At 34.4% G+C, this 17,542-nt stretch overlaps 1 protein-coding gene across 1 annotated transcript; it reads left to right on the plus strand.

Annotated features, from left to right (window-relative positions):
* The first annotated feature begins 15,455 nt into the window (after nt 1-15,455).
* LOC132046166 (protein LIGHT-DEPENDENT SHORT HYPOCOTYLS 10-like) lies at nt 15,456-16,529 on the plus strand. The gene has a single exon (XM_059436726.1). It carries the CDS (start codon nt 15,689-15,691, stop codon nt 16,289-16,291), a length of 603 nt encoding a protein of 200 aa, XP_059292709.1. The 5' UTR covers nt 15,456-15,688; the 3' UTR covers nt 16,292-16,529.
* Nucleotides 16,530-17,542: the final 1,013 nt, after the last annotated feature.

A 17,542-nucleotide genomic window follows, 5' to 3' on the forward strand; every position in this document is an offset into this window, starting at 1 on the left:
ATACTTATGCCAAGTCTGCCCATAAGGCAAAGTATGCCGGGTCTGGCATAACTTTGGTAATTCCTTAACAAGTGTATGTCGTATCCGGCATACACGCGACCCAAATCTTGCCTTGCATTTTTTTTTTTAATTTATGCTTGAGCGGGGGTTCGAACCCAGAACCTCATGATTTCTGCGTGAACGCACAGGGTTGCAACGCAAAGGGCAAAAATTAAAAACCAGCAATATGAGGGGCATAATTTAAAGATCACAAATATGAGGGGCAAAATTTAAAGACCACTCCAAAAGAAGGGCAATCCGCGCAAAAAAAAGCTCAAGATCTGCAAAGTGGTCCAGTCCTTTACTGGAGATTGTCCATTGGGCTTCCATATCTCAATGGGCTAAATTATTCTGTTGAAGGTCGGATGACAACCCAGAAATAGCGTCCACTAATCACTTTTCATTCATGTCTTTGAAAAATCGTCATTATTATGAATTTCACTGATGAAAGTTAAAAATTTAATTGTGGAGTTTGCAACTCCTTAATGGCTATTATTCAATTACAAAGTCTGAAAAGGGGCAATTCGCAGGAATGCCCTTATTTTGGGGTGGTCTTTAATTTTTGCCCATTAAATTGGTGGTCTTTAAGATTTGCCCTTCGCCTAATACCATGAGGTTTGGGGTTCGAACCCCGGCTCAGTAAAAAAAAAAAAAATCGCAAGGCAGAGTTTGTAGCAAATTAGGCTTGTTCGGGCCAAAGTTAGGCCTCAGGCAGAGTTTCAAACTCTACCTGCAGATAGAGTTTTGTATGCCTGCAGGTAGAGTTTTGCAAATTCTGTCTGTAGGCAAAGTTTTGCATACAAAACTCTACCTCGGGCAGAGTTTTGCAAACTTTGCCTGCAGGTAGAGTTTGCATTCAAAATTCTGCCTGAGGCATGCAAAACTCTGCCTTGCGATTTTTTTTTAAAAAAATTTTGACTGATCGAGGGTATTTTTTTTTTTTAAAAAAAATTTGACTGAGCGAGGGTTTGAACCCGAAATCAAGGGCTTCTAGCAAAGGGAAAAACTTAAAGACCACCAATTTAAGGGGCAAAACTTAAAGACCAGTGATTTTGAAGGGCAATCCGCACCAAAAAATATGTCTGAAAAGTGCATATTGTGAACTTTATTCGAAATAACAGCCACTCCCACTTTTCGACCCTAATTTTTTCTTTTTAGAAAAACCTGCCACTATCATGGAGTTTCAAATTTAAAAAAGAAAACTTCAGAACATCCTCCTGAATTTTCACCTATGAAATTTCAAACTCCTTATCAGTGAATATATTATGTTATAGGGACTGTGAAATGGCTATTTGGGAATTTTACCTGAGGGCTTTGAAAGGTAGTCATTGTCCTGAAATTTCAAATTCTATAAGTGAAATTCCAGGACATTGATGTGTAGAGGCTGAAAAATAGTTATTTGTGAAATTCTTCCCAACCTGCAAGTGTTTTGAAGCCCGGTGGAATATGTCAAGCCACTAATCTACCTTAGGGTAAAGTTCATGTAAAACAGAAGGAATGAAGGGACATAAGGACAAGGAAGGTAATTATCTCCATTATACTCAATAATCATAATCTGCAGGATCTTTTGCCTCATAGGAATGGAAGTCCATATATCAGGTTACTTCTTATTTTTATCAGATTACTAATTTTTCTTATTAGAGTTTTATGACTTTTATCCGTGATTACGTTATAAATGACCTGATTAATATGTAAATATTTTTAGGCCGCATGTGCAAATAACTTAAACTCATTTAGTAATTCACTATCCAACAGCAACTCAACCAGCTGCCCTCTTAGTCACATTCAAATGGAATTCCATATCTCAAGCCCACTTTAAATCACATCAAATGAAATCAATCTTTAAAATGATTTATCACATCGTAGTATTTTCTTGATCCATCACTAGAGTGACTTTACTCTCGACTTTTTTGTACTATGCATTGTCACACATCTTTCTTGATTTATCGCTACAAGGAATTAACTCTTGGCTTTTTCTGCATTATGCATTGAACCAAAGGTTAATTATATTTTTAAGTTTACATAATTACAAAAGCTCAATAAAGAATCAAAATGATTTTCGAACACTAGATAGCTACCTCTAGAATCCTATATACTTAGGTCTATTTTTGGCTCTAAAATTTCTGGTATTTGGGAGTTAGAAATTTTTTCAAGAGAGAACACTTCTATCAAAAAGGAAAAAATGACTTCCCTCAGTTTGTTAGAAGTCATTTTTCTTCACAGATATCTCTGTTCTAAACTTCATGTCATTAGCTTAACTTTTACTTTTTATTATCAATCTTTAATAAAAAGGAAAGTCTAGAAGTACCAAATACCGGAAAACATTTTTAGAAACACGGGTCATCTTTCAATTTTTTTTTTTTAAAAAAAGACATTCGTCGTACCAACACACCCTTAATTGAAATCGAAATAAATATATCATCTAGCATTATATTTCTATGAGTAAACTTTGCTAGCAATATAAATTTAACACTTCTACTTGATTAGCTAGAGCCTTCCAATAGGCATGAGCTACTTGGAAATGAAAGAGTAAACTTCAAGCTAATTATCACTTCCAATACTATGAGCTGGTAAAATATATCCAATTTAGGTAAGTGTTATTATATATAGAATAATAAATTAGCAGTTTAAAATGCTTACTCTAATGTTGTCACTCCTTAATTCGGAATTATTTGCAAATTATAAGTGATTGATAGTAACCATTTAATTAAGATACAGAAAAAAAAAATTAGAGATCAAGTGATATTTGGCACAAATATCTATGTTTTGCGTTGTCTCTCCTCGGTTTCTTAGTACTTTATCGTACCTTTTGCACTAAATTTGGTATAATCGGTCTAATGTCACGGTATTTGTGCTTTCAAGTCGCACAACGAAGATTGGATGTATTCCGAGCATTTCGACGTGATTTGGAAGAAGTGAAGAAGAGGTACTGAACAAATTCGCAACACTCACGCGTGGCAGAGGTGCCGCGCGTCAATCAAACCACAGTCTACAAGGTATTCTTCCGCGGCACCCTCCGCGCGTCATCAGTTTGCAAACAGTTTTCCCGGTTCGACCGAGATTAGGTCTACTTATTTTAGTTTTAACTCTAGGCTATAAATACATGTTTTATTAGTTGTAAATGACGTGCTCGGATTATTGGAAGACTTGTAAGCTGTCGTTTTACTTTCTCTCTCTAGTTTTATTTTATTTTCATCTTTTCAACCCTAGATTATTCATGAATTCTTGTTCTTCATCTAGAATAATGAGTAGCTAAACTTCTTAATTCTGGGGTTGTAGCGAAAGACATGATAGTTGGTTTGGCAACAATTTCTATCGATTAAATTTCCATATTTTGGGTTGCTTATTTATTCTTGTGCTTAATTATTTGATTATTTGGCCAATAGTTAGACACTATCTGTGGTGCGTGAATTAAACTTGAGAAAGAGAATTCACGTATGTAATAAGAATAAATAGAGTTTGTTCGATATTATCGTTTCGCTACTGAGGATAGAGATATACCCTTTAGCCCTACTTAGTTGAATACGGAAAAATAAATGCGTTCTTGTTACCTCTGACGACCATAGAGATATAGGCGTTATAGTAGCATGTACAAGCTTGTGAGTAGTTCGAGAGAATATCATAAAGTTACAATTAACCCGTCAACTAATAACCCAGGAAATAAGATGGTAGAATTGTCAGCGGATCAACTGGATTGTTGAAAGCCATGACCCTGGAACTTTCTCTCATCTGATAAACCTTACAGTCTTCGTCACAATTGTCTCAATCACAAAAACACCTATCCTCAATTGTTTACTTTCAGTTTTTAGTTTAGTCACAACAAAATACTTTGATTGTCGCTTTCTTGAATAGTTATACAACGTTTGAATTGGTTAAGCAATATAAAATCTAAGTCTATGTGGGTACGATATCTAGACTTAAATATCCTATATTACTTGTACGACCGCGTATACTTGCGTGTTCGTTTGGGAGCAACAAGTTTTTAACGCCGTTGCCGGGGACTTAGAACTTAACTGTTTATCTAGATTAGACTTTTCTTTTATCTATACAAGTATTTTTTTAAAAAAATTTAAATTTAATATTTTTGTTATCTTTCTTGACATGCCATCTTGGAATAAAAATTGGTCGAATATTGGTTGTTCCTATTTTGGTGATTCTTGTCTGATTTGTGGAGGACCCCACCTGTGAAAACACTGTCATAATATTTCCGCGAATGGGTTGTTTGCATCTACCCAATCCTTTGAGTAGAATGTTTGTAGTATATGTGGTGGTCAAGATGGCAATTGGAATGGTTGTCCTAACTCTTATTCCCCATCCCCGAGCCCCTATTATGATTCTCTTGTTGTTTGTGATGTTAACAGGAGTAATGAAGTGAAGGATGTGGAAAGTCTTGCTCGGGTTAGAGATATGATGAAACAAATAGTGGAGCACGACACAGTAATAAGAGAGCAAAACGCAGAACTAGGGAAGGCCATAGAGAGGATTCGTGCCAAACTCACAGAGATGCAGGCCGAGTCTGAAACTTGTAATGATCTGCAAGTTACAGGTTTAGCCAATACCCAAGACGAACCTTAAACAACAGAAGAGAGTGAGTTCCTGTAAGGAGATAATTAACTTTGAAGAAATTGAGATAGTGAGCCAATCTTGGCTAACGGAACAAGCTCAACAACTGAAATTTCATGGGTTTCTTCGTGATGGTTTTACAAACATGGTGACACAATTGATAGAAGGCAGAACTGAGCTCAGACAAGAGATAGACCAATTTGGCTCAGATATCCATGACTTGCAGGTTCTAATGAATAAAAAGGCTGGGGTGTCTGATGCCCAACTACCAATTGTTATGGATACTGGCCAACTTGTGGAGCAGAAAAAGGAATTCCAACCATTCGACCAGAATATTGTTGATGATGCCGAGGTTGAGGGAGTATACATTAGTGAGGATGTCAAAAAATAATGCAGTTTTGGAGTTGGGGCGTGTTGGTTCTAGATCTCATTCTAAATATTTTTCTACATTATATTTGGTTGGCGACATGGAAATCGAGCCCTCCAAGCTTTTGGAGAAGTGTATAGATGAGGAACAAGACCCCTATATCCTAAAATTTGGCACACCGCAAAGACAAAACGGCATTCCTCACTTAAGGGCCAAGAAGTGTAAGATGAGATACCTATTACTTGATTCCCTTATTTTCACATCATCAAGCCACTCAATAGGTTACTTTATTAACAATAGTGCATAGAAATGGATAGTAGGAATATTTAAGTGGGGCTAGTGCATACTTATTTTGAATTTACAACTGGTTATCGAATCAAATCATAATTAGGTTTGATTAAACCTTCTAAACAACATTTTCCTGATTCAGTTGTAAAATTATCTACACAAAGTACTATCTTTTTAAGAAACTAAAATGTGATTTGTTTACTCATCAAAGAACAACTTTAACTATGTACCATATCAAATTCAATAAAATGAAATAGAAAATAAATAAATAACTACCGATAGCATTGGGTTAAGGTGAACAATAACATGCAACTGTCTATGGTAGCAGAGGTATGGATTTGAAGTTTATGGATATGAAATTATATCCCTTTTTTAAGTTTCAGGTTTTAAAATAGTAATTTGCAAATTTCTCAAGACAAAGGATACAAATTTTAGGCAGGGACGAAAGTAGAGTATTTACCGGTTCGGATGAACTCAGTTGCTTTTGCTTAGACCTTGTGCATTATAAAATCCATTAAATATGTGTAAGTTTGTGAACCTAGTAACTCTATAAGACAATCTACAAATTCAGTGGCAATTAATTTCAGAACTCATAAACTTTATTTTCTGCCTCTGCTTCTATTTTTATTAAAGTTATTGAGTTCTACCGAACTCTTATGTTTGAACTGTACATATGCCTCCGATAGCAAGGCCTAATTTGTAATCTAGAAACAAAATAAACATGTTATGCCAATTAAAATACACTGAGTTAAAACAAAATTTACTTTCAGCATTGTACATATATAAGTCAAATCCTAAACAAAATAATACTTCAGAAATCCAAAGACTTTGCTTGTTTGGTAATGCTATATACAAAAGTAATGAGTCTCCACAAATCAAGTTTCATTAATTTTCATTAGTTACCCCATAGAAAGAACAAAAAAGATCATTAATTAACCAGTGTTAATTCACACAGTCGTGTTCATTTAAAATTTCCCTTTTTGGCTGAGATTTGAGTTGTAATAAATTGGTTTTGTAGTTCAAAAACAACATATTTTCTCACATGGGGAGAGAAGCCAATAAAATAAACTAACTTCCACAGAAAGATTTTTTAACTTTTTATTTTGTACATAAGGTAGTTGTGACGACTATATATTCTTTTCTTGTGACTCTTGATTTTTTTGTTTTCCTGGGTAGGGCCGGAGCTAGAGCATTCGGTGCAGGTTCTAACTAACTCAGAATTTTTTTTAGATACTGTATTTATATTAAGAAGTTAATTTAAAATATATAAATATTTAATTGCGAACCCAGTAACTAAGACGAGCTATGAGGTTGGTGACAAGTTTAGAACACATAAACTTTAAATTCTGGCTCCGCTTCTGTCATTGGGCCGACTAAATACGGATTCGCGTCGAGAAGTCCCATATTTGGGGGTAAAACGCTCCCTAACAAAGGCGATGTCGTACTTATGTCTCAAACTCGAGATCTTCAATTAAAAAAAAGGAGTACTTAGCACTCCACCACAACCCTACTTGTTTTTGTGACTACTGATTGCCAAAAATGGAGGAGTACTTCCCATTCATTGGCTTAGTTTTTCATAGAGTTAAATTTGGAAACTGTTGTCTTAAAGTGAAATAATGAGATGATATAGATAGATACATGCACTCAGCCCTCACTGCTGACATTTTCTTACAAGTTTGCCTAAAATCAGGAAAGAAGAAGCAAATTAACTAAGGCATCTTTGACAATTCTGTGTACATCTTTCTGTAAAAAATTTAATTTATATACACCGATAACGTTAACAACTTTTATACCATCAATGTTATATTTACTAGCTTATTGGTTAAGATGCCGAAATCAGTTTATTTTGAGAAATACTTAGTATGATCAAATAGATTTTTTTTTCCAAAGTGCTTTGAGAAAGTAAAAGTTTGTGTTTGGCTAATTATTCGTTTCGAAAATGCTTTTATCAGTAGTTTGTGTTTGACAATTGTTTTCAACAATACTTTCAAGTGTCAAAATTATGAAAAATGGAAGTTATTTATTTGGAAAATATGAATAGGGTTAATCTTGTCCTAAGAAATAAAAAACTCTTATTTTGGGAGAATTTTTTTTTCTAGCTTTTGCTTAAAAGCGAAAAAGACCAATTTCTGTTAATAATCAAAACACTTATTTCTTCACCAAAAGCTTGGCCTAACACCTTCATTTTTTAAAATAAACACTTAATAATAACATTTTAAAAGCTTAGCCAAACAGGCTATAAGTATGTTACAACTTACAACAGGTTAGCGATCTTATTTTCAAATAACTAATTCTTACTCAATATAAATATTTATGTGTAGCTATTTTTTAGACGAGATAATAATCTAAAATCCGTTTACATCGTTATAGTAAAAAAGTTATACTCTCACGTAGAAGTTAAGGAAAAAAACATGAAGAAAGAGATTAGACGAAATAAACACCCCCGCACACCCCCAAACAAAAAAAAAATGAAAGGCCAAGGAAAGAGCCACGAAAAAGAAATAAAAACAGAAACATTAGTGACAAATTAAAGCACAGTAGTATTAGTTGGATAATACTATAATTAAGCATTATGGGCAGTGCTGTTAGTCACACTGTCTTCACAATTATAATTAGGAAAATATTATTAGTCATTAGGGCCACAGCTGTAATACTCAACGAGGTTAATTTTTTGTGGCACTACTACGTGTCGAGTGCCGCCTATGAGAAAGTTATTCTGCTTATATATATGAGTTCACCTCTGACGGAAGCGGATTCGAGATTTAAATTTAATGTGTTCAAATTTTAAGATTTTTGACGTTAATCTCATTATTTTTTTGGAGTTATGGATTCATATCTACTACTATTTATTTTTTTAATCGATTACACATAAACTGTGTCGATAATACTGGATTCGAACCCGCTACTACTACATTGTATCCACCCCTAGTCTAGGGATATGACGGGATGAATAAAATCTCTTCTCTTTAGCAATCAGAGTTTCAAGTTCGAGCCTTGAAAATGATAAAATTCACAAATTATCACTTTCTTCATAGGCGAAACTTTATAACAATTTATGATAGTGATTATTTTTTAAAAATACCGTAGAAAGTGGCCAGTGCACTATTTTAACAAAAAATTCAGTAGGGATTGTTTTTTCCTTAAATTATATACGCTTACGCAATGCAAATTTAAATAATCAGATCGGTAAATTCTGAATATTGTTAAAAATATTTATATAATTTCTTCAACTTGAGACCAGCATGGTTACTTTTAATCATATCTGCTTATTGTATAGTATAAGCAAGGATCTTGGAAGTCAACAAATTAAATCCCAGATTATAATATTTGCCTGCTTTTCCACTACAGGTGAATGGTTATTCATAATATTCAAACACTTGAATTAGCAATGAAATTTCAGCGGACGGTCTAGTGGTCAACTAAAAGATTATGTTTAGTGGTTGATTAAAGATATATGAGTCAGATTGCGTATCATGATTTTATGTAACAATAGATAAGGTTCGTAAAAAGGTCGTATTTATGGAAAATATTAAGTGAATGATATCATAATAGTTTCAAAATTATGTACAAAGTCTGAATAACCAAATTTATTCACAGCAAATGAATTGTGGTAAAAAAAAAAAAAAAAACGCAATTAAGGAGTTAAGATTTGAATGATATTGCATATACTTTGAGACCTCCGTTCGATAGAAACGAAACCTTAATCTCCCTTCGAAAGATATGCATATAGGTAACTTGTAACCTGTCTTATTTTCCGAATAACAAATTTTACTTGTTATGAAAAGTAATCTATATAAAAATAATTTTTGAATAACATGATAATATAAACATTTGCTTTCACTATCCATGTATATAAATAGGAATAAATTCTGATGAAATTCTTATAGAATCCTAGTTGCTCCTTTTTCTTTTTGATTTACATCTATCTGGTTTCACCAATTACGTACCCATATTGGAGGGCAAATCTACAGGAATCGATAATGATAGTAGTAAATTTTTGAAAGAAAATAATCAAATGGGGCCATGCGTATTTTTATTCCTTTTCAAAAATAAAGGTAGCCAATAGCCATCGCTATTTGCATACACCTTTCACGATTGTCACTTTCTGAAATACCAGAAAATGATGATTTTCCTGGCGTAACAGACTTATTTGTCTGATTGAAAAGTCAGGGTGGAGATAAATCATTCGTTACAGGTTTAATCGAACTTAATAATTTTAATTTTAATTTAATATTTATCTTAAAATTCATTAAATATGTACATAGTATTAATTTAGAATTAAATAACTTAGACTTTAAAATTTATAAGTTTTAAATCCTGACTGTACTTTGCAAAAAATAATCCTTATTATTATAGCAGCTGCTTTAATTTTACCAATGAGGGTTTTTTGGGATCTTAATCTTTAGTTTTCAGCTTCTAAATACGCTAAGACAACTCATTGGTTAGAGTTTTCCTAAAAATCTCACCTTATTCTTGTTTGGAGATAGTTTACACCTATCTCCTTTTTTCTTTTTCTTTTCCATCATGTAACTATTTGTATATTTGATTATTTTCACTCTCATATGATCTACACATTAATATCAGGGCGACACATTTTACACTATTAGATATTTGAAAAGTAAATACAAGTCATCTTTACGATATTTGTAGTTTTATTGAGATTAGAAGAAAATTAATCTGGATTAGCGTCATGTAAGATCCATTAAGGAATCCCTACTCCTTATCAAGGATTTCTTCATTTCTAGGGTCCAACTCGAGATTTTTGGTTAAATGTGGAGTGATCCCATCCACCCCGTCACGTATATCCCTTGAAGTGATTTTGTTCATGTTAATCAACTAATCAAAAAAAAATCTTCTTCTTGTGTTGGGTGTATGAACTATGTCTCACTTTGATACGTAGTTTAAAAGAATGGGAGGCTATATATAGGGTGTATGAATATCTCAATGGTGTGAGGCCTTTTGAAAAAAGTCATGATGGCTTAGCCCAAAATGGATAATTTCACACCAGTTAAGAGTATCTTTGGCCTGATCTAGTCCAACAACTGATGTCAAGAATCAATGATTCCGATGAGATGAGCATGCAAATGAAAGAATGATAGCGTGATGCTTGGTTTACTACCTTACCATATCAAAGGTCGCTTGAAGACGCACACACAAAAAGAAGCTAGCTTTGAGCTTTGGTGGTCATAAATGCACAGCTCAGTCATACAGGTGGCACACAATGAATCTCGTAAATTGATCCTAGATCGTGGTAATAGGTAGGTCATGTGGAACTAAATTGGTTCAAGGGAAAGATCCTGTGGATTGTGGTTATGGGCCACATACTGAAACTTAGTTCGAGGGGGAGATTGTTGGATGTACGAATAAAGTTCCACATTACTAATTTAAAAGATTGAAAATGGTGTGCCAGCTTTTCGTGAAAATAGTACAAATTTGACCCAAAGCAAATGATATTATATCATATAAAAAATTTCTTTGAATTGATTTTTTGTTTTCTAGATTCGTCTTTTAACATTGACATACAGTAGTTATTAACCGCATTCACACGTCTCTTTACTATAGGTAGTCACTATAGGGTCCAAGAAGAGAGGAAGACCTACAAAACAAAGATCAAAGTCCTTGAAGAAAGGAAAAGATCAAAGACAAAGTGCTCCTCCAACTTCTTCCTATGATTAGTGCAATCTTTTGGAATATAAGGGGGATAAGGTCTAAGAAATCTTTCTACAGACTGAAAAAACTTAGTATCATAAATAGGGTGGTTTTTATTGCTATATATGAACCATTCAGTGACAGAAGTAAAATAAATGGTTACATGAGATACTTTGGTTTCCATCATTGTATTGGCAATGACAATGGCCAGATGCGGTGTTTCCGGAAAAATGCAGACTTTACTGAGGTTATCTCTAACACAAACTAACAAATGACTCTCAAACTTAAAGATCATGCTACTGATAGGGGGTACTGTGTAACTGCAGTGTATGCTAAATGCACTCCTATATAAAGGGAAGATTTGTGGAATAGCTTGGTGGATACCAGTAACTTAATAGATGGACCATGGTGTATGGATGATGATTTTAATGTCATCGTGGCACCAGATGAGAAGCTGGGAGAACTACCACACAGAATGACAAAGAGTATGGAATTTATTAGTTGTATGGACACATGTGGACTAGCTGATATAGGATATACTGGACCTAAGTACACATGGTGTAACAATTGGAGGCCAAGCAAAAGAATATGTATGAGACTTGATAGGATTCTTGTGAATGATGAATGAGCTCAAAAGTTTCAAAACATTGTTGTTAGACATCTTTCAAGAAAAGGCTCTGATCATAGGCCACTACTGGTTAAATGTCAAGAGGATCAACATAATCACATTAGCTACTTTAAATTCTTGAATTTCTAGGCTGAGCAAAGTGATTTCCTTGATGTTGTGCAATAATATTGGGAGGAGGAGATTAGAGGTAACCCAATGTGGATACTCCAGGGTAAATTGAAAAGGCTTAGTAAGACTCTAATTCAATGGTCAAAGGACAAAATAGGTGATGTGCAGATTGAAGTTCAAGACTAGGAGGTTAAGATGGAAATTCTAGAAGAATTGGATATTATGAACAACAATGAACAAGCTAGAGAGGATTTGACCAAGGGATATGCAGAGTACACAAGGTGGTTGAGCTTACAAGACTCTATGCTAAGACAGAAAACAAAACTACAATGGTTTAAAGATGGAGAAAAGAATACCAAGTACTTTCACAGTGTGTTAAGAAATAAGAGGAGGAGGCTGCAGATTCAAAAGATCAGGAACAGCAAAGGGGGATGGATACAAGGAGATGAAAAGATTGCTAAAGCTGCTATTAGGTTCTACAAAAAGCTTTCCAACCTGAACCATGTAGAAACTGAGAGCAGAATGATCAACTGTATCCCACATATCATCAAAGCTGAGGACAATCAAATCTTTGATTAAAATACATGAAGAAGAGGAAGTGAAAAATGTTGTTTTTAATTTAAGCTTAGAAAGTTCAGCAGGTCCTGATGGTTATAATGGTAAGTTCTTTCAACTCTGTTGGCATATTGTTAAATTTGACACGATTAGATTTGTGCATGAATTTTTCAAAGGTAGGAACTTGACTAAGTATTATACACATACATGTCTTACTTTACTTCCCAAAGTTGACTGTCCTTCCACCTTTTCTGAGCTTAGACCTATTAGCCTAAGTAATTTCTCAAATAAGATTATTTCCAAAATACTGGCTAATAGGCTTAATCCCCTACTGAGTCACCTCATTTTAGAAAACCAAAGTGGTTTTATCTCTGGTAGAAGCATCACAGATAATGTGATGTTGGCACAAAAGATTGTTCATGGTATTTCCAAAAATAACAGAGGTGGCAATGTAGTATAAAAACTAGATATAGAAAAAGCTTATGATAGACTTTCTTGGTCCTTCCTCTTTAAAGTTCTAACCAAGTTTGGTTTCTGCGATTCTTTGGATTGATCTCATTAAGAGGTGTATGTCTAATGTTTGGTGTTCTATAATAAAAAATGGAACAAGACGTGATTTTTTCACCTCCTCTCAAGGTTTGAAACAGGGTGATCCCTTGTCCCCATTCTTTTTTGTAATAGCTGCTGAGGTTTTCTCAAGATCTCTCAACAGTTTACTTGAAAATCCTAATTTTATCCCATTTTCTATGCATAAAATGGCCCTTAAATTACCAACCTAGCTTATGCTGATGACATTGTGATTTTTAGTGGTGGGAACTCCAAGTCTATCAAACTCATCATGAAGTATATTAAGAAGTATGAGAGCATTTCTGGTTAACTTGTTAACAAGGATAAAAACTGTTTTCTTACTGGTCCCAAAACAAGTGCATATAGGATTAATAGACTTAGAATGTGTACTGGTTATATGGATAAGATCTTTCCTACTACTTATCTTGGTTGTCCAATATATACTGGTAAAAAAAGAATTGCATACTTTGATAACATGGTCTAAAAAATTATTAAAAGGCTCAATGCATAGCAAGGCAATATATTATCTTGTGGTGGAAGACAGGTACTTATCAAAAGTGTGATTCAATCTCTTCCAATCTACATACTCTCAGCCATCAATCCTCCCAAGGGGACTCTGGAACTCATGGAAAAACACATTGTAAACTTCTTCTGGGGGCAAGCTAATGGTCAGAACAAGTACCACTGGAGTTCTTTGGAAAAAGCTGTGCTACCCTAAGAATGAAGCAGGAATCGGCATACTATAGAGGATATATCTAGTACACTCACAGTTAAAAGATGGTGGCAATTTAGATCAAAGAGCTCAATATGGGCAAAGTTTCTCACTGCTAAATACTGTCCCAGAATGAATCCAGTGGGAAAAAAGTGGGTGGCTAGGAACTCACAGGCATGGAAATTCCTTTTGAAGGCCAGAGATCAGTGTGAAAGACACATTAAATAGAAAATCAATGGAGGAAATTGTAGTTTCTGGTGGGACAACTGGACTGAACAAGAACCTCTTCATCATAACTTTTATATGTACATCAACAGAAGGAATTTCAGGGCAAAAGTGAGGGATTTCATAACTGATAACAGGTGGGATGCATAAAAGTTGTATAATACTCTACCTGCTGATGTAGCACTTCATATACTCTCCATTGAGATTGGTCAAGAAGATGAGGATGACTATGCAATATGGAATTTAATAGAGGACGGACAGTATTCAAACAGAACTGCATGGAATTTGGTGATAGATCATAGACAATCCAACAATATTTTGAATAACCTGTGGAATAAGTCTATTCCATTCAAGCAATCCTTTATTTGTTGGAGATTGTTTTTTGGGAAACTTCCATTCAAAGAAGCTATGATTTGGATAGGTAATCATGAGGAAATGGATTGTTTCTGCTGCTCTACACCTAGAAATGAATCAATGCAATGTGTTTGTGAAGGGGCAAGCTACTGAATATATATGGAGGGCTATGGGAGCACCTATGGGAATTGCACATCAACATAAACCTATCAGAGGATTATTAGTCACTGGTAGAATAGAAAAGCCAAAAATAGAGCTTATAAACTCATCCTACAGGCTACACCTATCATGATATGTTGGGAAATATGGAAGGCTTGGACTTCTTGCAAATATGGTGAGAATACAAGGTTTTATTTGTATAGAATGGTTACAAGTTGTATACGGAACATGAAAGCTGTTATGCAAGATTCTTATCCAAGCATTGTTGTTGATATAAATTGGCATATCATATGCCAAAATGTGGAGCAATTAAGGCTAATCACCAATACTATCATCGTGAACTGGAGCAGACCTGAGCCAAACTTTGTTAAAATTAACTGTGATGGCAGTTTCTTCAAGGAATCAAGTCATCTTTGGTATAGATGCTATTTTAGAAATGATCAAGGAGACCTTATTGTAGCTTTCTCTCTGCCCATCTAGTGTGCTAGCAGCAATCAAGCAGAAGCAATGACTGCTAAAACTGGCATTGAATGGTGTTTTAATCATGGCTACAGGTGCATTCATCTTGAGTTGGGATCTAATGATTGTTGATATGCTAAAAACAAGTGCACTGATAATCTCAAACTGAAGAACCTGGTAAGGGCTGCTACCAACATGTTGAACAACACTACTCATCTGATTTCACACTACTACAGGGAAGTTAATAAGGCTGCAGATTGTCTTGCTAAATTGGCTGCTACAAGTAGTGCTAGGACCTTCTATTACTCTCTACAAGAGTTCCCTAGAGAGGTAAAGGGACTATTGCTACTTGACAAAGGTCAAGTTCCTACTTTTAGGAGGCGATATGAGAAATGTAATTTTTTGGTAAGCTAAGCTTCTTTTGTAGTTGGGAAAGGAAAGGTATAGGCTTACCCTTTCATAGATTGTTTTAACAATCCTTTTGTCGAGTAGAGGTAAGGCTTCCATGTCCCCTTCTACTCATTGTAATTTTATTACATATAAATTAACATGGTAGGGATCCAAGTCAAACCCCCCACACCTTAGACTTACAATCTTAAGATGATGGCTTAAATAAATAAATAAAAAATCACTATAGGGTTAATTTAAAGTGCTTAGTTTTGCTAATATTCCTGATAATGATTGCAGGTATGATGCTAGCACAATTATAAAAAAAATAAGGAAATTTTTTCAAAAAGCCATACTTATTGCTAATGGTACAATTAAAGAAAACAATATGGTGAAAGAAGAAAAGATGAACTAAAGCACTTTCAATTGGACCCCATGTCATGTCTCCTCAGTGCCCCCATGATTAATTTGATTTATTTCCAATTTTTCTCCACTATTCAGTATTCACACTTCTCTCTTTCTCTCTTCTTCCTTAAAAAACATTTTCATAGTCTCTCTTAGCTCAAAAAAATTCACAAAAAATTGAAGAAAAAAAAAACATAGATTCATCCTAGTGTTACAAAAAACTATGATGTCAAGTGAGAAAATAAGAGAAGTAGGAGAAGGATCATCATCAAGATCATCATCAAGTGCTGCTATTAGTATAGCACCACCTGATAATCATCATCGCCAGCCATCACCACCACCAACGCCACAATTGAGTCGATATGAGTCGCAAAAACGTCGCGATTGGAACACGTTCGGTCAGTACTTGAAAAATCAAAGGCCACCTGTACCGTTACCCCAGTGCAACTATAACCATGTGTTAGATTTCCTTCGATACCTCGATCAGTTCGGGAAGACTAAGGTTCACATGCATGGTTGCCTATTTTTCGGACAACCCGAACCGCCCGGCCCCTGTACGTGTCCATTAAGACAAGCATGGGGAAGCTTAGATGCCCTAATTGGGAGGCTTAGAGCTGCTTATGAAGAAAATGGTGGTTTGCAAGAGACTAACCCTTTTGCAAGTGGTGCTATTCGTGTTTATTTACGTGAAGTAAGAGATTCACAAGCTAAGGCAAGGGGAATTCCATATAAGAAGAAGAAGAAGAAGAGGCCAAATTTGCAAATTAAGGCTAGTAACAACAATGATGGTGCTACTGCTACAACGTTTCAGCTTCAATCTTCTTGATTGCTATGAAAAGAAGGGGTAAAATTTAAAGCTTTTAATTATAATAAGAGTATTTGTAATTTTGTTTTCTTGGAGTGGATCGTAACTTTTTTTTCCAATGCGGTGTTTTGTAAAATATAGTGCTATACATAGAATACTTTTGAATTAAGGTAATTTAATTTCTCTTAGTATGATGCTTGGATTGGAATATTGTTGTATATTAAAAATCATTATATGGTGAAAATTTAATGAGCTCGGAGCCGGTTGTCTAAATGTCTAGAAGATCGTCTGGGTACACTTTCCTTTTGTTCGTATTCGTGCTGGAATTGTTAGGCTCGAGTTGGGCTTTGTCAGTAAACCCTAGCTTAAAATAGAGTTCAAAACCCTAAAGTTAATTAGTACATAGCTTCTTCTGAGTTTTGAGTGAAAATTTGACTAATCACTCAAGAAAAATTAAAAAAAAAATAAGTGAAAAATTGGATTCTTACTCCATTAATAACTTTTGGGCACTATCAATTTTGGTTTATCATATCTCTCTCTCTCTCTCTCTCTAGACATGTATAGTGCAATCTTAGATTTGGGGGGTCTTATAGTTGAATTTTAAAATCTTTGTGTTTTTCTTTTATATAATATCTTGTCTCATTTGGGATTCTGCCTTTAATTGGTGTCCGATAAGCATAGTTTGGAAGATTAAATTAAGATTACATAGCCAGAGTAGAATTTTGTATATATGGAAAATAAAATAGAGTATATTATAGGTATGAAGAAGTTGTATTTTGGTAAGAAGTTGTATTTTGGTAGACGTAAGTATGTAACAACAGATATACTAATATAACATAACAAACAATAGATATACTAATATAACATAACAAACAATAGATATACTAATATAACATAACAATTTCTTTTGGAGATCTTCCAATAATTAAACAAGAAACGATCACTTCCATTTTTGTACCAAGTTATAACAATGTCCATTTTGTCTTTTGCCTATTTTAGAAGAATCTTTTCAACTGTTCCATTTTCCCCATCTCTGTGTCCTAAATCAGACCATCTTTATATATGTCAGATCTTGATCATGTTTAATAAGACTTTCATGTGAACGTCGGCACAAAATTCTTTTACTCTGTTAGTGTATAGAAATTAAACCATTAACCTGGATTCATATCGCTAGGATTTGAAATTCTTGAGTTCTTCCCGGCAATCACTAGTTCTCTTTGACATTCTTCTTCCTATAATACATATACTTTTCGTTTAATGTTGGTCATATTT

Source organism: Lycium ferocissimum, unplaced genomic scaffold (genome assembly GCF_029784015.1).
Source record: "Lycium ferocissimum isolate CSIRO_LF1 unplaced genomic scaffold, AGI_CSIRO_Lferr_CH_V1 ctg97, whole genome shotgun sequence".
Taxonomy (NCBI): domain Eukaryota; kingdom Viridiplantae; phylum Streptophyta; class Magnoliopsida; order Solanales; family Solanaceae; genus Lycium; species Lycium ferocissimum.